Source organism: Nerophis lumbriciformis, linkage group LG25 (genome assembly GCF_033978685.3).
Source record: "Nerophis lumbriciformis linkage group LG25, RoL_Nlum_v2.1, whole genome shotgun sequence".
NCBI classification, from domain to species: domain Eukaryota; kingdom Metazoa; phylum Chordata; class Actinopteri; order Syngnathiformes; family Syngnathidae; genus Nerophis; species Nerophis lumbriciformis.
In genome coordinates this window covers 7,176,564-7,201,029 of record NC_084572.2, presented here as the reverse complement: position 1 = coordinate 7,201,029, position 24,466 = coordinate 7,176,564, and the positions used below count along the sequence as shown (strand labels likewise).

The 24,466-nt window shown below is 39.5% G+C and overlaps 2 protein-coding genes across 6 annotated transcripts in view; one reads left to right on the top strand and one right to left on the bottom strand.

Annotated features, from left to right (window-relative positions):
• slc5a8 (solute carrier family 5 member 8) overlaps window positions 1–6,630 on the top strand; it is a 37,731-nt gene extending 31,101 nt beyond the window's left edge. Inside the window, exons 15-17 of the mRNA XM_072916047.1 lie at window positions 616–719; window positions 788–861; window positions 6,109–6,630. Of these exons, the coding sequence (XP_072772148.1) occupies window positions 616–719; window positions 788–861; window positions 6,109–6,225 (295 nt within the window). The 3' untranslated portion in view covers window positions 6,226–6,630. The remainder of the gene's footprint in view (window positions 1–615; window positions 720–787; window positions 862–6,108) is intronic.
• Window positions 1–24,466, bottom strand: part of lyrm5a (LYR motif containing 5a) — a 54,948-nt gene that overhangs the window by 28,913 nt on the left and 1,569 nt on the right. Inside the window, exons 3-4 of one of the 5 annotated variants that reach the window (XM_072916050.1) lie at window positions 12,829–13,019; window positions 653–725 (exon numbers count right to left, since the gene is read on the bottom strand). In XM_072916050.1, the coding sequence (XP_072772151.1) occupies window positions 701–725; window positions 12,829–13,019 (216 nt within the window). In that variant the 3' untranslated portion in view covers window positions 653–700. Of the gene's footprint in view, window positions 1–652; window positions 726–9,094; window positions 9,156–12,625; window positions 13,020–24,466 lie in introns of those variants that run through there. The other 4 variants (XM_072916051.1, XM_072916049.1, XM_072916048.1 and 1 more) reach the window with 4 other exon arrangements.

Sequence of the window (24,466 nt, the reverse complement as noted above, 5' to 3'; positions counted from 1 at the left end):
TCTTCTACGCGGGCGGGTGGTTGCTTACAGTAGAAGAAGAAGCGCTTCCTGTTCTATGGGGGCGGGTGCTTACCTTGGCGGTTGCTTGCGTAGAAGAAGAAGCGCTTCCTGTTCTACCGGGAAAAAAGATGGCGGCTGTTTACCGTAGTTGCGAGATCGAAACTTTATGAAAATGAATCGTAATATTAATCCATATATAAAGCGCACCGGGTTATAAGGCGCACTGTCAGCTTTTGAGAAAATTTGTGGTTTTTAGGTGCGCCTTATAGTGCGGAAAATACGGTAATGATAATTTTTTTACAGTTTGTCCTTTATAAAGTGTACAAAATAATAGGTGTATAAATGACACAATATGTTACTGCATAATTAGGAGTCTTGGTTTGTTTACTTACTACTAAAAGACAAGTTGTCTAGTATGTTCAACATTTTATTTAAGGACTAAATGACAATAATAAACATATGTTTCATGTACTCTAAAATGTTTTGTTACAATAAAGAAAATGTTTGTGGTGCCCTTTATTTAGAAAAGTATCGGAATACATTTTGGTACTGGTACCAAAATATTGGTATGGTGACAAGTTAACGCTAGTTTGTATTTTGTTCCCCTTCTAGAAGGAACCTGCTGGCAGATAGCTGGTACTCCGTGTCTTACCTTTACTTCAGCCCCATTGGAACCTTGACCACCATCCTGGTGGGCCTTCTAGTCAGCCTTTGCACAGGTACTGCTACGCCAGCATTGTATACGTGCAAAACAAAAGAACAAACGTTATATGCTTTTTGACTCCAGGAGGTTGGAAGCACAAAGTGGAATCAAGGCTGATCTTCATGAAAAGAGACACTTGTCTCTTCTCCATATTGAAGGTATGTACAGTCCTGGTCAAAAGTGTACATACACTTGTAAAGAACATCATGTCATGGCTGTCTGGACTTTACAATCAACTCTTATTTGTTTGTGATGTAGTGATTGGAGCACATACTTGTTGCTCACAAAAACATTCATAAAGTTTGCTTCTTTTATGTTTATATCTGACCACAGAACTTTCCTCCAGAAGGTCTTATCTTTGTCCATGTGATCAGCAGAAAACTTTAGACGAGCCTTAAGGTGTGGCTTCTGGAGGAAGGGCTTCCTTCTTTCAGTCCAGATGGTCTTATCTTTGTCCATGTGATGTCAGATGAAACAAAAATGGAGCTGTTTGGCCACAATACCCAGCAATATGTTTGGAGGAGGGCAGCACGGTGGAAGAGGGGGGTCGGCAACCTTTACCAGTCAAAGAGCCATTTTGACCAGTTTCACAAATTATAGAAAACAACGGGAGCCGTAAAAAAATGTTTAAGTTTTAAATGAAATAACACTGCATGCAGAGTTTTTATTTTGCTTCGTGCTATGTATAATCCAGGGTTCATAGACACGCTGCCCACACCTTTATATGGAATCTGAAAGCTGGTGCGGCACGCGGGTTTTAAATGAATGGCGCTTGTCAGCGTCATGCGTGCCGTGATAGTACAGCGTATAGCGCCCATTACAACCAGTGTGCCTAATCAGCCACACGTTGTATGGAGCTACCGCTTGCCCACGTAGGTGACAGCAAGGCATAATTGGTCAACAACCACACAGGTTACACTGACGGTGGCGGTATAAAAAAAAACAAAAAACTTTAACACTCTTACTAATAATGCGCCACACTGTGAACCCACACCAAACAAGAATGACAAACAAATTTCGGGAGAACATCTGCACCGTAACACAACATAAACACAACAGGACAAATACCCAGAATCCCATGCAGCCCTAACTCTTCCGGGATACATTATACACCGCCGCTACCAAACCCCGCCCACCTCAACCGACGCACAGAGAGGGGGGGGGGGGGGGGGGGGGGGGGTTGGTGGTAGCAGGGGTGTATAATGTAGCCCGGAAGAGTCAGGGCTGCATGGGATTCTGGGTGTTTGTTCTGTTGTGTTTATGTTGTGTTAAGGTGCAGATGTTCTCCCGAAATGTGTTTGTCATTCTTGTTTGGTTTTGGTTCAAAGTGTGGCGCATTATTAGTAAGAGTGTTAAAGTTGTTTTATATGACCACCGTCAGTGTAACCTGTGTGGCTGTTGACCAAGTATGCCTTGCTGTCACGTACGTGTGCAAGCAGAAGATGTATATTGTATAACTAGTGTTGTAATGGCACGCTGTTAACACAGGTTGTAGAGGGCGCTAAATGCTGTACCATCATGGCACGCCCTTATTATAGCTGTAAGGGTGGAAATCGGTGAATATTAATCCCGGGAGTTTTCTGCGAGAGGCACTGAAATCCGGAAGTCTCACGGGAAAATTGGGGGGTTCAGCAAGTAAGATGCTGAGCCGCATCAGAGTGATCAAAGAGCCGCAGGTTGCCGACCCCTGGGTTAGTCCATCTGCCTCACAATACGAAGGTCCTGAGTAGTCGTGAGTTCAATCCCGGCCTCAGGATCTTTCTGTGTGGAGTTTGCATGTTCTCCCCGTGACTGCGTGGGTTCCCTTCAGGTACTCCGGCTTCCTCCCACCTCCAAAGACATGCACCTGGGGATAGGCCCCTCCCACCTCCAAAGACATGCACCTGGGGATAGGCCCCTCCCACCTCCAAAGACATGCACCTGGGGATAGGTTGATTGGCAACACTAAATGGTCCAAAGTGTGTGAATGTGAGTGTGAATGTTGTCTATCTGTGATGAGGTGGCGACTTGTCCAGGGTGTACCCCGCCTTCCGCCCGATTGTAGCTGAGATAGGCTCCAGCGACCCCGAAGGGAATAAGCGGTAGAAAATGGATGGATGGATGGATGTTTGGAGGAGAAAAGGTGAGACCTTTAATCCCAGGAACACCATTCCTACCGTCAAGCATGGTGGTGGTAGTATTATGCTCTGGGCCTGTTTTGCTGCCAATGGAACTGCTGCTTTAAATGGGACAATGAAAAAGGAGGATTAGCTCCAAATTGTTCAGGACAAGCTAAAATCATCAGCCCGGAGGTTGGGTCTTGGGCGCAGTTGGGTGTTCCAACAGGACAATGACCCCAAACACACCTCAAAAGTGGTAAAGGAATGGCTAAATCAGGCTAGAATGAAGGTTTTAGAATGGCCTTCCCAAAGTCCCGACTTAAAGGTGTGGACAATGCTGAAGAAACAAGTCCATGTCAACACATTTAGCTGAACTGCAGCAATTTAGTGGTCAAGTGGTCAAGCAGAAGCTTGTGGATGGCTACCAAAAGCGCCTTATTGCAGGTAAACTTGCCAAGGGACATGTAAGCAAATATTAACATTGCTGTATGTATACTTTTGACCCTCACATTTTCAGTAGACCCCAGTGACGTGCGGTGAGGTTGATGGCTGGTGAGGCACTGACTTCATCACAGTCAGATTTACAAACATATGAACCCTAAAGAGTATCTTATTCACCATTTGATTGGCAGCAGTTAATGGGTTATGTTTAAAAGCTCATACCAGCATTCTTCCCTGCTTGGCACTCAGCATCAAGGCTTGGAATTGGGGGTTAAATCACCAAAAATGATTCCCGGGCGCGGTGCCGCTGCTGCCCACTGCTCCCCTCACCTCCCAGGGGGTGATCAAGGGGATGGGTCGAATGCAGAGGACAAATTTCACCACACCTAGTGTGTGCGTGACAATCATTGCTACTTTAACTTAACTTTAACTTTACACATACAAACTGTAGCACACAAAAAAGCACATTTAATAAAAAAAACGTTATTATGGTCTTACCTTTACTTATAAGTGCGGTAACAGTGGTGTTGGTGTTGGAGGAGTTGTGAATGAATGAAATATGAAATCCGTGCTGCAGTCTGCAGGTGTACCTAATGTTGTGTCCCTGCAGCCGTTCACGGCTCCTCCGGCGCGAGCATTGTTGTTTTTGCACTTTTTGGCTTCTTGTTAAGTGACTTTTTTTGGGTGGATTCGGTCTTGCACGTGGAGGGTTTGGGTGTGGGCTTTGGTTGGTGTGGCGCTCCCGTCGGGGGGTGCAGTCTGCGGCGAAGGTGCCAGGAGGCGGGATTACGCGAGCCTCAGCCAGTGCGTCTTCGCAGCAGTTTTATGATCGCTAGCACAAGAAATACGTTACACACATACAGTTGTTGACAAAATACACTGTACATTATATACCTCAGCTAATTAAACTATGGAAATGTATAACATACCTGCCAACTTTTGAAATCAGAAAAACCTAGTAGCCAGGGTCCAGGGGCCGCAGGCCCCGGTAGGTCCAGGACAAAGTCCTGGTGGGGGGTTCAGGCTTCGCCCCCCGACGCAAAATGATTGTTAGCATTCAGACAGGTTAAAATGTTGCTAAAACCATCACTTTTCTATCAGTCACAGTGACTTTTCAAAACAAAAATATTACAGCAAAAATCATATGGGTTGATTGACATGTTTATTCTGTAAGCTAACTTCAATAGTTTGAAATTATTTTGACAGTTAATGCCAGTTATCCTGTCAACCTTTCACAAGACTTCAATTTGTTAATTGAAAGTATAAACAGTATAAACACTTTTTACAGTAAACAAATGGTAAAACAGTACTAAACAATTCCATAAAAAAAAAAAATAGTGTCATTATTAACTTTCTGTCCAAGCTTGTATAATCTACTGCCTTGTTCAATTGTAAAAAATATTCTGTGCCTAAAATTCACATTTCTATCACAATTATCATACTGTAAACATGGTAAGCTAACTTCATTAAAATTAATAGTCCTGTCAATAGCATGGAATTACAATTCAAATGTAGTTTTTTTGTAAGCCTTTCAAAAGAATTCAAAATATGAAAAATTAATGAAAATTAATTTAAGCCATCAGACACTTGAAAAGTGGCACATCACATCTCGAATGTAATCATTTTAACTTTTCAACAGAAATAGCACTGCAAAAATATTAAGGACATACTTCTGTAATTTGGTAGTTATGCTGTCAACATTTAACAAGATTTCTTCAACTTGGACTTGAAAGCATAAATAGTATAAACACTTTTAACAGTATAACAGTACTAAACAATTCCAATAGATAACATTGGTGTCATTACCTTTTTGTGGCTAAAATCCGAAAAACGTTGAAAGTTTTCCACTTGTATCGCTAGCAACGGCATTAGACTTGTGTTTTTTTGTCCCAACGTGGTCTTTTACATCGCTAATTCCTCCGTGTCCGATCGAAAAATCTTGTCTGCACAAGGTGCAATTCGCGTAGTTTTCACCCTTTTTGGAACGGATAATTATTCCCGGATAGGCTTTTGAATATTCTTCACGGAATGACTGCAGTTTTCTTTTCGGTTTAAGACTCGTTTGCGATTTTTCTCCGTCTGATTCCATGATCGTTCGCTCGTTTGGAAACAATGGCAACAGGTGCCTCGTGCTTGGCAGCGGTGCTATAAATAGTCTCGCGCATTTAAAAAAAATTTTTTTTTTTAATTAATGAAAAACCGTATTTTTTATCACTGCAACCGTAACCCGGAATAGGTTGATGAAAACCATACTAATTACGGGAAAACCGGAGTAGTTGGCAGGTATGGTATAATATAATTCATATAGCAATACGGTCTCACTGCACAGCAGGCCAGCAGTTAGCCCAGTGATTGCGCAATCCATGTTGAGGCACTGAGTGACGTGCCTCAACTGGCTGCTGATCACCGCACCGTCTCTTCTCAGTATTTGAACGGCAAATGTGAAAATTCAGCGATTTTGAATAAAAATAATCTAAAACTGGTGAAGTTAAATGGAAAATAACTTTATAGTATAATCACTGGATACATATAACAATTGAATTAATTTTTTTTATTTTTACATTTTTTTCTTTCCATGATGGCAGGTGAGGCCCGGCCTCACCTGCCTCTAGTGACCGTACGTCACTGGTAGAGCCATAATAAATCCATAAAAGTAGCAAACTTCATGAATGTTTTTTGTGAGCAACAAGTATGTGCTCCAATCACTACATCACAAAAGAATAAGAGTTGATTGTAAAGTCCAGACAGCCATGACATGATGTTCTTTACATGTGTACGTACACTTTTGACCAGGACTGATCATCTTTCCACATATCGCCAAAGCCCACCTTGCATTAATCTCAATATCTGATTGTCCCCTTTAAGCGTGTCGCAGGAAGCTGTAATCTTCAGCAAGACAACGAGAAGGACCATGGCAACATTAACCCTGCATTCTGCCACGTTGATCTGGACTTGACGCGATGCAAGATGTCTGCATCGTAAAAGTTGCGTGCTACCATCCATCCTTTAAAGTGCTACCATCCATCCTTTAAAGTGCTACCATCCATCCTTTTAAAGTGCTATTAACCAATGTCACATTGGGTTTAATAACGTGTTCATTCAAAGTAACATATTGTTTTATATTGTAAACTTGCAATTGCTGGATTATTGGACCAATGTGTTACCACCGTGTTACTATATTCAAACACAGTGTTACTGTTCAAACCGTGTAATGTTACAGTGGCCAAAAATATGAATTATTCTTATTAATCGGGCTGTGAATCTTTGGCCACCACACCATTCTGTCATGTCTGTGTAATCATGTTTTGTTTTAAGTCATGTTTTGTTTAGCTATAGGACTCTTTAGTTTCTGTCTTTTCACTCCCTTGTCTTGTTTCCATGATTACCCCATTAGTTTCACCTGTTCCACGTTTGGACTCATTGTGCACTCTTGATTGTCACCATAGCAACCCATTAGTTTTCACCTGTCACGTCACACACCTGTTTCACGTTTTGAGTCACGCACCTGTTTTCATTAATCATGTCTGTAGTATTTAAGTTCAGTGTTTTTCAGTTTGTCTTTCTGGTGACATCCTCACATTTGTCAGGACTTGATCTTGGGAGTTTGCTTTTCCAGGATGCAACGGAAAGTTGGCTCGTGCGAGACGGGAATGAAGGTACATGATTTATTATTATCAAAAAAAGGAATAAATGAAAGCGCGCACAGTGGCGGAGAATAAACTATAAAACCAATCCACTTTATTTATATAGCACATTTAAACAACAAAATGTTTCCAAAGTGCTGCACAACAATATTAAACACAATTAAAAACAATATAAAATAAATATGATTAAAAACAATTTCAAAGGGTAAAACCAATTAAAACAGTAAATAGAAAGCAAAAAGCAAAATTTTAAAAACACATAGGACAACAGAGGACCACACAACTCACGTAGTGTTAAAAGCCAGAGAATAAAAGTGGGTCTTAAGACGAGACTTAAAACACTCCACTGTGGGAGCAGTTCGAACATGGAGGGGCTGAGTGTTCCAGAGCTTAGGGCCGACCACAGAGAAGGCCCTGTCTCCCCTGGTTTTAAGTCTCGTCTTGGACACCACGAGCTGGAGCTCGAGCCAAAAGACGATAGCAAAAAGTACAAACAAAAAACACGCACAATGGCGGAGAACAAACTATGAAACCAAAAAGACTATAAATATGGAACAAAAACTTACTTGGCTTGAGGAATTGACATGAAAAGAAGTATCAGGCATGAACAGAGCATAAATGTGTTGAGGTCGTCAGGACGAACAACAGAAAATGAATGAACTTAAATACTATGGACATGATTAGTGAAAGCAGTTGCGTGACTCAAAACGTGAAACAGGTGCGTGACGTGACAGGTGAAAACTAATGGTTACTATGGTGACCAGACAAGGGAGTGAAAAGACAGAAACTAAACAAAACATGACTTAAAACAAAACATGATAATACAGACATGACAACATTTAGGCTCTGTCCATTCCTGACACTTCTTTCCATGTCCATCCTTCATGCTACTATTTTTGTCCAAGCCAAGTGAGTTTTTGTTCCATGTTTATAGTCTTTGTGGTTTCATAGTTTGTTCTCCGCCATTGTGCGCGCCTTTTGTTTACTTCCTTTTTTTTGTAGTTATAGTCTTTAAATAAAAATGTACTTAAATTCCCGTCTCGCCCGAGCCAACTTTCCGTTGCATCCCGGAAAAGCAAACACCCAAGACCAAGTCATGACACCATTCGACTTGATTCACAATCAATACTTTTTTAATAACATTGGGTGCCAGTTCTATGATTAATTCTATTTCTCCATAAAATAGACAAACAGCTGTGATAAATGTCTACATTACTTCAAAGAAAACTGGTTTTGTTGAATAAAATTCCACCCAAAACATTTAATAAAGTCAAATTCAAATAAGGCAACAGAAAAGTATCCAACTTTTCTTTTGTAAAGTAAATGTGTACAGCAGATATAGATCATCTACATCAGAGGTGTCAAACTCATTTTAAATGGGAGGCCACATAGAGAAAAATCTACTCCCAAGTGGGCCAGACTCATACTTGCCAACCCTCCCGGATTTTCCGGGAGACTCCCGAAATTCAGCGCCTCTCCCGAAAACCTCCCGGGACAAATTTTCTCCCGAAAATCTCCCGAAATTCAGGCGGAGCTGGAAGCCACACCCCCTGCAGCTCCATGCGGACCTGAGTGACGTGTCAACAGCCTGTTTTCACGTCCGCTTTCCCACAATATAAACAGCGTGCCTGCCCCAAACACGTTATAACTGTAGAATGATTGAGGGCGAGTTCTTGGTTTCTTATGTGGGTTTATTGTTAGGCAGTTTCATTAACGTCCTCCCAGCGCGGTAACAACACACAACAACAGCAGTCATGTTTTATTCTACCGTAAAGCAGTTCGTCTGCCGTAAACAGCAATGTTGTTGTAATATATTGAGTTGGAGGCAATAACCAGGCGAGTTGATGAAGTACGTCTCTTTACTGTAGACTACAGAACAGACTCACACACTTGACGTCAGGTGCGCAACACCACGTAAATTGTTGGCCAACCAAAAAGTAACCCCAGTACGCTATAGCCAACATTCACCAGGAGATGGCAACAGACAAACATAGATCACTCTATTACATCCCTCCCCTTTTAGAAATGTAGAAGTTACTCAAAATAAATAAACAACCCAACCAAAAAATGCAGCAGCTCAATTAAAAAACTGTACTTAAGCCACATTTTTTTATTTTTTTTTTATTTTTAGTACTGAACTCTTAACCCTCATTTGTAAACAATAACATGCTTATTATGCAAACGGTATTTGTACACCTTTAACACAGATTTTTATACTGTCTTCAGAGATTCCGTTTTTTTGGTGGTACTCGAAACCTTTCTGGGTACCTGCGAAAGGGTGTTCAGCATGGTTAGAAAAATAGTGACAGAGAATAGATCAAGGATGGACAATTCAACCCTTAATTCAACAATGAGTAGATGAGTGTTATGTGTGTGTATATGTGTAAATAAATGAACACTGAAATTCAAGTATTTATTTTATTTATATATATATATATATATATATATATATATATATATATATATATAATAAAATAAATATATATATATATAGCTAGAATTCACAGAAAGTCAAGTATTTATTTTATATATATATATATATATATATATATATATATATATATATATATATATATATATATATGAAATACTTGACTTGGTTAATTCTAGCTGTAAATATACTCCTCCCCTCTTAGCCACGCCCACAACCACGCCCCCGCCCCACCCTGACCACGTCCCCCATCCCCCACCTCCCGAAATCGGAGGTCTCAAGGTTGGCAAGTATGGCCAGACTGGTAAAATCACGGCACGATAACTTGAAAATAAAGACAACTTCAGACTGTTTTGTTTAAAAATAGAACAAGCACATTCTGAAAACGCACAAATCATAATGTTGTTGTTTTTTCACACTTACATGTTGTGGGTAATCGTATTCTACCTTTATTTGTCCTTATTTATACGTTCTGAATAAGTTATGTGATAATGTTCATCGGTCAACTCGTTGGTGTTCATTTTCAATCTATCAAGATAAAAAAATAAAATAAAAATCAAATTACAGGATGTTATTTATGTAGTTTGCTCATTTCCCACTAACATTTGTAGCATCGTCTACAAAGATACAAAGGATTGCTATTGAAACAGCAGTTTCTTTCATTCAAAAATTCCGGCCTATTTTTTATACTTAGCAAACTCATCCCGCAGGCCGGATAAAACCTGTTCTTATGCGGGCTTATGTTTGACACCCCTGATCTACATCAACAATATGATTTGTCTGAGTGCCTGGACAGGACAGATTTGGAAAAAAATTGTTTGATTTTTTCAATCGATTAGAAAATGTTATGAATAAGAATTCAGATTCATTCAGAAGAATTAAAACCTATGCCTTGTTTTTTTAAATCAATACTTAGGTCTACTATGCTACTCTTGTTTTCATGTGGGGTTTTTTTGTCTTTTGGTTGGGGACCCTTTTGGGACCGTGTGACAAGGGGTGGCACTTCTGCAGTGCTTTTTTTGTGAACTTCTGGACCTGCCTTTTGACCATGGAGACCAGCTGCTGGGTCTCTGCCACACCAGAGTTTGGGAAGACTGGAGGAGATGTGGATGAAGAGACAGGGCTGCAGAGTTTGGAGAGACTGGGGGGGATGTGGATGAAGAGACAGGACTGCAGAGTTTGGAGAGACTGGAGGGGATGTGGATGAAGAGAAAGGTCTGCAGAGTTTGGAGAGACTGGAGGGGATGTGGATGAAGAGACAGGACTGCAGAGTTTGGAGAGACTGGAGGAGATGTGGATGAAGAGACAGGACTGCAGAGCTTGGAGAGACTGGAGGGGATGTGGATGAAGAGACAGGACTGCAGAGTTTGGAGAGACTGGAGGGGATGTGGATGAAGGGACAGGCCTGCAGAGTTTGGAGAGACTGGAGGAGATGTGGATGAAGGGACAGGCCTGCAGAGTTTGGAGAGACCGGAGGGGATGTGGATGAAGAGACAGGGCTGCAGAGTTTGGAGAGACTGGAGGGGATGTGGATGAAGAGACAGGACTGCAGAGTTTGGAGAGACTGGAGGGGATGTGGATAAAGAGACACGACTGCAGAGTTTGGAGAGACTGGAGAGGATGTGGATGAAGAGACAGTACTGCAGAGTTTGGAGAGACTGGAGAGGATGTGGATGAAGAGACAGGACTGGAGAGTTTGGAGAGACTGGAGGGGATGTGGATGAAGGGACAGGCCTGCAGAGTTTGGAGAGACTGGAGGGGATGTGGATGAAGGGACAGGCCTGCAGAGTTTGGAGAGACTGGAGGGGATGTGGATGAAGAGACAGGACTGCAGAGTTTGGAGAGACTGGAGGGGATGTGGATGAAGAGACAGGACTGCAGAGTTTGGAGAGACTGGAGGAGATGTGGATGAAGGGACAGGCCTGCAGAGTTTGGAGAGACCGGAGGGGATGTGGATGAAGAGACAGGGCTGCAGAGTTTGGAGAGACTGGAGGGGATGTGGATGAAGAGACAGGACTGCAGAGTTTGGAGAGACTGGAGGGGATGTGGATAAAGAGACAGGACTGCAGAGTTTGGAGATACTGGAGGGGATGTGGATGAAGAGACAGGACTGCAGAGTTTGGAGAGACTGGAGGGGATGTGGATGAAGACACAGGACTGCAGAGTTCGGAGAGACTGGAGGGGATGTGGATGAAGAGACAGGGCTGCAGAGTTTGGGGAGACTGGAGGGGATGTGGATGAAGGGACAGGCCTGCAGAGTTTGGAGAGACTGGAGGAGATGCGAATGAAGAGACACGACTGCAGAGTTTGGAGAGACTGGAGGAGATGTGGATGAAGAGACAGGACTGCAGAGTTTGGAGAGACTGGAGGGGATGTGGATGAAGAGACAGGACTGCAGAGTTTGGAGAGACTGAAGGAGATGTGGATGAAGGGACAGGCCTGCAGAGTTTGGAGAGACTGGAGGAGATGCGAATGAAGAGACACGACTGCAGAGTTTGGAGAGACTGGAGGAGATGTGGATGAAGAGACAGGACTGCAGAGTTTGGAGAGACTGGAGGAGATGTGGATGAAGAGACAGGACTGCGGAGCTGGACAAGCTTCACAGTGTCTTGGCTGAATGAGAAGGTATCGGACACCTCGGTCTCCTTGGACGTATCCTCGCTCATCCATGCGGACTGGACCCTGGCCGAGAGTTGGTGGGCGGCCGAGGGTGGAGTCGGCTCTCTTGGTTGCTTTGTTGGGTCTGCTCCTGCCTCTGGCCATGCTCCACCCCACCCAGCAGACGATGGTGTGGAACACCGCAGAGACCACCACAGTGCATATGTTATTTTTGTACTTTGTTGTTGTTGTTTTACTTTTGTAGCTGTGTGTAGAAATGTCTGGTTGCATCAGCTCTGCTCTTTTAATGTCTTTAATGTCCTCTGATGTTTCCCTCTTACACACATGCTTATGTGTGCAATGGCTATTAGTTTTTTCCCCCCCTTGGCCTCAGTCTGGATCCCCTCTCCAGGGGCCTAGGCTTTTTTTTCTCACCGCCCCCAGTGTTTACCTATTTCTCACTTTTTTTGTAAGGGGCGCCGGAAGTTGGCAGACCCGTCAACCATCCTTTTCTGTCTCCCTGTAATGTTTGATCCTGTTCTGTCTCCCTGTAATGTTTGTCTGCTCTTGAATGGGATTGTGCTGAAAACCTTCATTTCCCCTCGGGGATTGTTAAAGAATTCCTGATTCTGATTCTGATACTGTGGTCATCATGGAGTTTTTTCACTCGGTGAAAACAGTTTGAGAAACAGTACTATAGAGACCGTACTTGCACATTTGCATTCACATACATTTATCCCACACAAATTCTCTTGTACAAATATGACAATACATCTGTGTGGATGTTATGGCTGGACGGCTGTTTCGTTGGCGCTAAAATAATAATTCAAACTATGTGTGACAGTAAAATGTTCATTTTGATCACATTCAAAGCCATGATTGTTGCGTAATTACTCTTCCGGTTCATAATACCTCTTCTTCATGGCTCGGTATTTCTTGAGGAAGTAGAGAGCCTCCAGCTCCTTGATGACGAACTCCCCACGCCCCACAAGTTTTCTGATCTGTTCCGGGTCCGCCACGTCTTTGTTCTTCATGAAGGCCGACTTAAGGCGCTGTCGGAAAAAGGCCGATCCTTCAGGGTAGTCCCGACCAAGGTACAGGAGCTTTCGACACACGAGAAACATCATCAACACCGAAACTTTGTTTTAATCAGAAGAATCCGCAGCTTATTCCAAAATGTGTCTGTCTCCTATGTAATTGTGTTGTGAATGACATCTGCTGGGTCAAAACCTGCTCTCTTCCTTACAGCTATTTACTTACCAACAAAGTCAAAGAGATGTCTTTCCCAATCAATCATTCATGGTTATTACCCCGTAAAGACTGTGATGGTTAGACACAAGCAGGACATTGATGTTACCTGCACCTTATGTAACATGACTCTTTACCATCGGTTTTGGAGAGACTATCTGTTCTTTCATCCTGGACAATATTCATGAAAAAATGTCTGCTCTGTTTTAAAGATGTGCTATTTGGATTTTACACAGTATGAGAAAACATTTAAAATGAGTTCTACCTTTGCAAACTCATTATACTACTGGCTAAGTTTGATATTCATGAATGTAAGTGTGCCTTTAAAAAATAATTAGAAATTTACTTTAAAACGCTCTCTACCTCTAACAACCAAAAAACTGAAAACTATGATGCTGTGCTCCAAGTTTGGATTATTTACAGAACTTGTGTGAGCCGATGGCTTTACACACATACGTATATACGGTATACGTACGTATATGTGTGTAAAGTCCTTCATACCGGCAGTCATCAGACTGTATAATGCATATGTTCCTTTTGACTGTACATGTACTGTAAATGTATAATGTATTTATATTATTCACGTGTGAATAATGCTGTATGATAGACTGTATTTATGTTATTCACATGTGAATAATGCTGTATAATAGACTGTATTTATATTATTCACATGTGAATAATGCTGTATAATAGACTGTATTTATGTTATTCACATGTGAATAATGCTGTATAATAGACTGTATTTATGTTATTCACATGTGAATAATGCTGTATAATAGACTGTATTTATGTTATTCACATGTGAATAATGCTGTATAATAGACTGTATTTATATTATTCACATGTGAATAATGCTGTATAATAGACTGTATTTATATTATTCACATGTGAATAATGCTGTATAATAGACTGTATTTATATCATTCACATGTGAATAATGTTGTATAATAGACTGTATTTATATAATTCACATGTGAATAATGCTGTATAATAGACTGTATTTATATTATTCACATGTGAATAATGTTGTACAATAGATTGTATTTATATTATTCACATGTGAATAATGCTGTATAATAGACTGTATTTATATTATTCACATGTGAATAATGCTGTATAATAGACTGTGTTTATATTGTTCACATGTGAATAATGCTGTATAATAGACTGTATTTATATTATTCACATGTGAATAATGCTGTATAATAGACTGTATTTATATTATTCACATGTGAATAATGCTGTATAATAGACTGTATTTATGTTATTCACATGTGAATAATGTTGTATAATAGACTGTATTTATATAATTCACATGTGAATAATGCTGTATAATAGACTGTATTTATATTATTCACATGTGAATAATGTTGTACAATAGATTGTATTTATATTATTCACATGTGAATAATGCTGTATAATAGACTGTATTTATGTTATTCACATGTGAATAATGTTGTATAATAGACTGTATTTATATAATTCACATGTGAATAATGCTGTATAATAGACTGTATTTATATTATTCACATGTGAATAATGCTGTACAATAGATTGTATTTATATTATTCACATGTGAATAATGCTGTATAATAGACTGTATTTATATTATTTACATGTGAATAATGCTGTATAATAGACTGTATTTATATTATTCACATGTGAATAATGCTGTATAATAGACTGTATTTATGTTATTCACATGTGAATAATGTTGTATAATAGACTGTATTTATGTTATTCACATGTGAATAATGCTGTATAATATACTGTATTTATGTTATTCACATGTGAATAATGCTGTATAATAGACTGTATTTATGTTATTCACATGTGAATAATGCTGTATAATAGACTGTATTTATATCATTCACATGTGAATAATTCTGTATAATAGACTGTATTTATATTATTCACATGTGAATAATGCTGTATAATAGACTGTATTTATATTATTCACATGTGAATAATGCTGTATTTATTTTATTCACATGTGAATAATGCTGTATAATAGACTGTATTTATATTATTCACATGTGAATAATGCTGTATAATAGACTGTATTTATGTTATTCACATGTGAATAATGCTGTATAATAGACTGTATTTATGTTATTCATATGTGAATAATGCTGTATAATAGACTGTATTTATGTTATTCACATGTGAATAATGCTGTATAATAGACTGTATTTATGTTATTCACATGTGAATAATGTTGTATAATAGACTGTGTTTATATTGTTCACATGTAAATAATGTTGTATAATAGACTGTATTTATATTATTCACATGTGAATAATGCTGTATAATAGACTGTATTTATATTATTCACATGTTAATAATGCTGTATAATAGACTGTATTTATGTTATTCACATGTGAATAATGCTGTATAATAGACTGTATTTATATTATTCACATGTTAATAATGCTTTATAATAGATTGTAATTATATTATTCACATGTAAATAATGCCTGAATAATGCTGTATAATAAGACTGTATTGATATTATTCACATGTGGATAATGCTGTATAATAGACTGTATTTATACTATTCACATGTAAAAAATACTTAAGTGTTTATTGTCTATTGTGAGCGAACTGTGGTGCTGAATTTCCCCCAGGGATCAATAAAGTACTTTCTATTCTATATACCGTATATTACCAAATATTAGACCAGGCGTTTATTTCACAAAATCGATTTGGAGACAGGTGTTTAAAAGAAGCAGGCGGTTATTTGCACAAGGCCTTTATTTATTTTTGCACCAGCCTGCACCAGGCCATTATTTGGTTACAATGGTTACTGTCCAGTATTTGTTTTTCCTACAAAAAACTTTAAATGTAAAAGCTATTGTAAACATACAAACAAAAAAACAAGAGATCAACAGGAGGTAGGCTATCAAAAGACACGAGATCAACAAGGCCTCAACATGGCAGTAGTGCAACAATTGTCAAATAGAATAACAACACTAAAAATAAATAACTACTGTCACTTAAATAACATAAAGGCTACAGTACTCCAAGTTTGAAATAAAACAGCATACAGGAAAAATAAAATGATGGTACCAAGTACTCTAAAAAAACCATCAAAACAATAATACTGCAGCAAACACAACCCCAAATGCAACTCAACCCCACTCATCATCCTCCTCCTCCTCCCCTTCCTCCTCTTCCTCTTCCTCCCCCTCCTCTCCCTCAACCCCCTCATCATCATCCTCCTCTTCAATCACAAGTTCATTGAGGAACTGCTGTTCCTCATCACTCTCCTCCTCTCCCTGAACCACAGCAGCAGCCTGCTGTCTAGCCCTCAACAGCATCTCTCTGCCTGCCTCCTTGAGGCAGTCAATGAGCTGGTCCTCACTCCCATCAGCTGCCACCGTCAGCCCACACACCTTGGAGGATACCAGAAAGCAACAATCAGCTAGGGCTACTGTTTGCAACACGCACACACACACACACACACACACACACACACAAACACACGCACACACACACACACACACACACACACACACACACAGGGATGATGTTTGAAGAAATTATGGAGTTCGAGCCTATTATCGAATCCTATTATCGAACCGATTCCTTATGGATTCTCTTATGGAGTCCAGATAGGTTGTTGTACATGGAAAAAAACACACAATATTTGGTTTAACAAAGCACTTCACATTCTCTACTGCTCGCTACTATAGTATTACCGCATACCTGCCAACTTTTGAAATCAGAAAAACCTAGTAGCCAGGGTCCAGGCTTCGCCCCCCGACGCAAAATGATTGATTGCATTCAGACAGGTTAAAATGTTGCTAAAACCATCACTTTTCTATCAGTCACAGTGACTTCTCAAAACAAAAATATTACAGCAAAAATCATATGGGTTGATTGACATGTTTATTCTGTAAGCTAACTTCAATAGTTTGAAATGATTTTGACAGTTAATGCCAGTTATCCTGTCAACCTTTCACAAGACTTCAATTTGTTAATTGAAAGTATAAACACTTTTTACAGTAAACAAATGGTAAAACAGTACTAAACAATTCCATTAAAAAAAAAAATTGGTGTCATTATTAACTTTCTGTCCAAGCTTGTATAATCTACTGCCTTGTTCAATTGTAAAAAATATTCTGTGCCTAAAATTCACATTTCTATCACAATTATCATACTGTAAACATGGTAAGCTAACTTCATTAAAATTAATAGTCCTGTCAATAGCATGGAATTACAATTCAAATGTCGTTTTTTTGTAAGCCTTTCAAAAGAATTCAAAATATGAAAAATTAATGAAAATTAATTTAAGCCATCAGACACTTGAAAAGTGGCACATCACATCTCTAATGTAATCATTTGAACTTTTCAACAGAAATAGCACTGCAAAAATATTAAGGACATACTTCTGTATTTTGGTAGTTATGCTGTCAACATTTAACAAGATTTCTTCAACTTGGACTTGAAAGCATAAATAGTATAAACACTTTTAACAGTATAACAGTACTAAACAATTCCAATAGATAACATTGGTGTCATTACCTTTTTGTGGCTAAAATCCGAAAAACGTTGAAACTTTTCCACTTGTATCGCTAGCAACGGCATTAGACTTGTGTTTTTTTGTCCCAACGTGGTCTTTTACATCGCTAATTCCTCCGTGTCCGATCGAAAAATCTTGTCTGCACAAGGTGCAATTCGCGTAGTTTTCACCCTTTTTGGAACGGATAATTATTCCCGGATAGGCTTTTGAATATTCTTCACGGAATGACTGCAGTTTTCTTTTCGGTTTAAGACTCCTTTGCGATTTTTCTCCGGCTGATTCCATGATCGTTCGCTCGTTTGGAAACAATGGCAACAGGTGCCTCGTGCTTGGCAGCGGTGCTATAAATAGCCTCGCACATGGCATTCGGAATGGCTCGATAGGAAGTTACGGGAAGCAGTGTCGATTGTCATTGTTGTTACGCGATTTCGTGAATAAAACTTAAAAAATTATTTTTTTTTTTTAATTAATGAAAAACCGTATTTTTTATCACTGCAACCGTAACCCGGAATAGGTTGATGAAAACCGTACTAATTACGGGAAAACCGGAGTAGTTGGCAGGTATGTTACCGTATCTGAGTTATTGTGCAGAAATGTGGGGAAATAACTACAAATATGCGCTACATTCGTTAACCGTGTTACAAAAAAGATCAATTAGACTGATACATAATGTTGGATATAGAGAACATACAAACACTTTATTTATTGAGTCAAAAATATTAAAGTTCGATGATTTGGTAAAATTGCAAACAGCTAAAATGATGTGGAATGAAATGATTGGAATGGATGAAGTAAAGAAGTGAAACATTGTACTGATATGATCCACTTTAAGAGCTTGTTCAAATGAATAGTGCTTACAAAGTACAAAGAAGAAGAATTATGAGAAATACTTTCAACATTACTTGCCAACCTTGGGACCTCCGATTTCGGGAGGTGGGGGTGGGGGGGCGTGGTTGGGGCGGGGGCGTGGTTGGGGGCGTGGTTAAGAGGGGAGGAGTATATTGACAGCTAGAATTCACCAAGTCAAGTATTTCATACATACCGTATTTTCCGCACTATAAGGCGCACCGGATTATAAGGCGCACCTTCAATGAATGGCCTATTTTAAAACTTTGTTCATATATAAGGCGCACCGCATTATAAGGCGTATAGAATAGACGCTACAGTAGAGGCTGGGGTTACATTATGCATCCCGTAGTTGCAAGACCTGTTGTGGCTCAATATTGGTCCATATATAAGGTGCACCGGATTATAAGGCGCACTGTCAGCTTTTGAGAAAATTAAGAGGTTTTTAGGTGCGCCTTATAGTGTGGAAAATACGGTATATATATATATATATATATATATATATATATATATATATATATATATATATATATATATATATATCTCTACATCCTGAAAATATGCAAACAAAACTGTGTTTGGATAATTGATACTTCAAACTTGCATAAATAAATCTTAAGGAATATAACATAACTTGGCTTCTGAGAGCTTCAAAATGTAATAAATAAAATGCTAAAGTTGTTGATAAACAAGCAATTATTTTAATAATTAAATATGGTCATTTTAAATGAATTATTATGATCATTTAAAATTAATTATTTCAAACATGTTTATTTTAATGTATAATTCTAAGGCTGGATGTAATAAGGAGTCAGAAAGAATACAAATAAAATACAATTAATTTTGATGTTTTTAGCAAAATATAGTAAAAATGTATTTATTTTTTTAAAAATTTTAATTAATAAATATATGTATTTTTAGGTAAAATAAACATAATAATACAATTTATCTCTAGTCTGGATGATTTAGTTCTTGTCACCCTGCTGTACTCACTCAGGTCCGCATGGAGCTGGAGGGGGCGTGGCCTCCAGCTCCGGCTGAAAATCGGGAGATTTTCGGGAGAATATTTGTCCCGGGAGGTTTTCGGGAAAGGCGCTGAAATTTCGGGAGTCTCCCGGAAAATTCGGGAGGGTTGGCAAGTATGACTTTCAACCTTATTGAAAATAAGATATTCTTCATATCAGTATATTAATAATGACTGAATTAATTAATTACTGTTGTAAATACTAATTCACAAATATTTTATTATAAAAAGGTCAGTAAATGATGTATATATTTGTAAACGCTATGAAGTGGGAAATGGGTAGGATTAAATAAGCTTTACTTCTTCCTACTCCTGTAAAGTGAAATGATATGAAACGGTGATGCATTATACTGTAAGTGTGTTCATGTTACAAATAAACTAAAGAAAGAAAGAAAGCACTAGTTTATTAGACAGACTTGCAAACTCTGTCGTGGTGTAGGCTACAAGATAACGTTAACGTTATCAGACATACAAAAAGGCTCCTGTTACCGTTAGCCACTGACTATACTTAGGTAACGTTAGTCTAGCTAACATTACTGCAGTCCTGGTTAAGGCTGAAACGACGCGTCGACGTAGTCGACGTCATCGGTTACGTAAATACGTCGACGCCGTTTTTGTGCGTCGGCGCGTCGCATATTTACGTCACACTACTGTCATGGCGGAGCGCAAAGCAGACGATGCGAGCGAGGGGAAAAAAGCACGCCAAAAGTCGTCAAAAGTGTGGGAGTATTTCAATTGTATGCACACTGTGTCGAGCGGAAATGGCCTATCATAGCAGCACAACGGCTATGAACGAACATTTGAAAAGAAAACCCCCGACAGCGTTCTTGCCATCACCATCAACAAGTCAATCGTCCGCGTGCGTATACGTTGTCATTATTACACAAAAACATGAATGTGTCATTTGTATCTGCGTTGTAAATTCATAAACTAAAGCACCGTTTCGCTCTGAGAGGCGCGTTTGGCGTGCCTGTTCAGTGTTTACAAAGACGCGCTCCTCTTTAACGCTGTGGAGAGGCGGCGGTGGCCAGCGAGCGGCGAGGCGGGGCGCGCCGGGAGCGACGCCGCAATCGTGCCCAGGTGCGCGATCCGCGCAGTTGGAAGAGAAAAGACTTTGTGTAAAATTAAAAGATTGTAAACCTGGCAAAGCCGTCTGGCGTTCAGTCTGTCGGTCCTGAAAGAACCCCACGGCACAAGACGTGTCACAAACGCTAACGTTAATTAGTTGTGCAAATACCTTTTACAACATTAACAGTTACATATACTATGTACAAACGAACAATTAACTTTCACTTTAATCATACTATCATTGTTGTGTTATTAAGCGAAATAAGCAATACTTTTACTTTTGTTGAAATGTTTACACTGTACACTTTTTTGTATTGGATGTTTAGCTTTATTTTTGCACATTTTTGTAAATAAGCAATACTTTTACTTTTGTTGAAATGTTTACACTTGTTACAGAATATTTCCATTTTGCACTTTTTTGTATTGGATGTTTATCTTTATTTTTGCACATTTTAAAGCAAAATAAGCAATACTTTTACTTTTGAAATGCTTATACTATTCCAGAATATTAAGATTTGCACTGGATGTTTACTTTTATATTTGCACATTAAAAAGCAAATAAGCTACTTTTAATTTTGTTAAATGTTAAAAGTTTTAAATGTTTACATTGTTACAGAATATTTTGTCATGTTGTTGTCAATGTTGACTGAGTGGCCATACTTTTTTTGTAGTAAATAAAAGCCATGCCTTTTGAAAAAACTGGCCTACATTTATTTTTTCCTCTTCATTTAAAAAAAAAAAAAAAAATCGGTAAAAGGAAAAATAATCTATAGATTAATCGAAAAAATAATCTATAGATTAACCGATTAATCGAAAAAATAATCTATAGATTAATCGATAGAAAAATAATCGTTAGCTGCAGCCCTAGTCCTGGTTGACATAAGAGGTAACGTTACTACAAGTGAGCAGATATGGAAATGAACCGGCAACAGTTAACGTTAGTTACTCACCGGCGTCACCGCCACTGTAGCTGGGACTTGGGCAGCTGGCAGAAGAGGAGGGGCGTTCTTCCTCGTCTCTGCCGCTGCTTCAACACGTGTCGAAGACACGACACGCTTGTTGTGCTTCCTCCCCTTACACAAGAGCGAAGCCTGGCAATAATTGCATATTGCCGCTTCCTCGTTTTTTTTGGTGAAATGAAGCAATGCCTTGGAGCGCTTTTTCCCGTCCATTTTTTTCCTGCTTTCCCATTCTGCGCCTAATGACTGAGCTACGTGACGTCATTTCTTGTGATGTCCCACGGGGCATTTCTTGTTGGGACGGGATTCGTTCCCAGGGATTCGAATAAAGAACCAACTCTTTTTCTTTACTATAGCATACCTGCCAACTTTTGAAATCAGAAAAACCTAGTAGCCAGGGTCCAAGGGCCGCAGGCCCCGGTAGGTCCAGGACAAAGTCCTGGTGGAGGGTTCAGGGCTTCGCCCCCCGACGCAAAATGATTATTAGCATTCAGACAGGTTAAAATGTTGCTAAAACCATCACTTTTCTATCAGTCACAGTGACTTTTCAAAACAAAAATATTACAGCAAAAATCATATGGGTTGATTGACATGTTTATTCTGTAAGCTAACTTCAATAGTTTGAAATTATTTTGACAGTTAATGCCAGTTATCCTGTCAACCTTTCACAAGACTTCAATTTGTTAATTGAAAGTATAAACAGTATAAACACTTTTTACAGTAAACAAATGGTAAAACAGTACTAAACAATTCCATTAAAAAAAAAAATTTGTGTCATTATTAACTTTCTGTCCAAGCTTGTATAATCTACTGCCTTGTTCAATTGTAAAAAATATTCTGTGCCTAAAATTCACATTTCTATCACAATTATCATACTGTAAACATGGTAAGCTAACTTCATTAAAATTAATAGTCCTGTCAATAGCATGGAATTACAATTCAAATGTAGTTTTTTTGTAAGCCTTTCAAAAGAATTCAAAATATGAAAAATTAATGAAAATTAATTTAAGCCATCAGACACTTGAAAAGTGGCACATCACATCTCTAATGTAATCATTTGAACTTTTCAACAGAAATAGCACTGCAAAAATATTAAGGACATACTTCTGTATTTTGGTAGTTATGCTGTCAACATTTAACAAGATTTCTTCAACTTGGACTTGTTTTAAATGTTTTATGCCACTTCAAGTTGTCAAAGACGTGCTGTGAAATACAGCCGACAAGATTGCGCACCAAACACGAAGCAAGTCCAAAGGGCATGCGGTGCAGGAGAACAAAGGACTTCTTTCATTTAAGGTTTGTGATAAACCATCAAACTCATTTGTTAAAAGGACTCTATAGTAATATAAAGCGAGTTTTTCTGGACATTATCATGCAAGAAAAGTTTATTTTTGGGACGGCGATCACCGCGTAATGATTTTTAAAGATTGCATTACAAACATTTAACTGTCCCATGTGATCAGCCAGTGCGATTGGAAGTCCATGCTCAATTATTGCCTCCGTAAATAAAACTTCGGCATTTATCACATCCAAAGAATCTGTTTGGGCGACGAAAAACGTTGAAAGTTTTCCACTTGTATCGCTAGCAACGGCATTAGACTTGTGTTTTTTTGTCCCAACATGGTCTTTTACATCGCTAATTCCTCCGTGTCCGATCGAAAAATCTTGTCTGCACAAGGTGCAATTCGCGTAGTTTTCACCCTTTTTTTTTTTTTTTAATTAATGAAAAACCGTATTTTTTATCACTGCAACCGTAACCCGGAATAGGTTAAAGAAAACCGTACGAATTACGGGAAAACCGGAGTAGTTGGCAGGTATGCTATAGTGGTCTTGATAATGGGTAACGGTTCTCAAAAATGGATTCGAGTCCGAGGACTCGGTTCCTTTTCTTATCGAACAACCGGGAAAACCGGTTTCGAGCATCATCCCCACACACACACACACACACACACACACACGCACACACACACACACACACACACACACACACACACACACACACACACACACACACACACACACACACACACACACACACACACACACACACACACAGCCAGCCTACCTTGAATGAGTTGATCAGAGTGTCCCGATCCAGTGCATCCCAGGCTCCCAGGACCCAGTCGACCAGGAGGCGGCGGGAAGGGGCTCTCAGGTTCCCTGACTTGGTGTAGGTCTTGTCTTTATCACCAGCCATCCAGTTATCATAGTAGTCCCGGAGCTGTGCTTTGAAAGGGTCATTCCACACAACATCGGGGGCCAGCAGGTACTTTGTGCAACCTCCAGGTATAACCGCCATTGTAAGGTTGTAGCCCTTTTTGAGCTCCGCCTTCGTGGCCTCGCTGATATGGCATCGGTACGAGTCCCATGCAAGTAGCCTCGGTCCGAAGTGAAATTTCCCCACTGCCCTCTGGAGCCAATCCTTTGTCAGGTGGTCATTAAACCAGCCATTCTTGGAGGAAGCTATGATCACCCCGGGGATGCTCTGCATAGCCTGTACATCACGGACAGCACCTTTAAACACAATGTAAGGCTTCAGCTTTGTCCCGTCTGCTTTGGCTGCAAGAGCCACCGTGACGCGTGCCTTCTCGTGACCGGTGGTTTTGAGGCAGATGGAGCGGGCGCCTCTCTCATTGACCGTACTGGAACCAACCGTGTCAAACCAGACGGCTGTTTCATCCATGGCGATGATATTCTTGGGCTGGATTTTCTTGGCCTCTATCTGTTTAGTAGAGGAAACGAGGAAGTTGACAATCTTCTCGACGGGAGCGTCCTTCTGTGCGACAGTTGTTCTCCTCCTGAGGGTAAAGTTGTTCCGACACAGGAATCGATTAAGCCAGCCACTCGTTGCACCAAACACCACCCCGGTGTCTCTCGTGT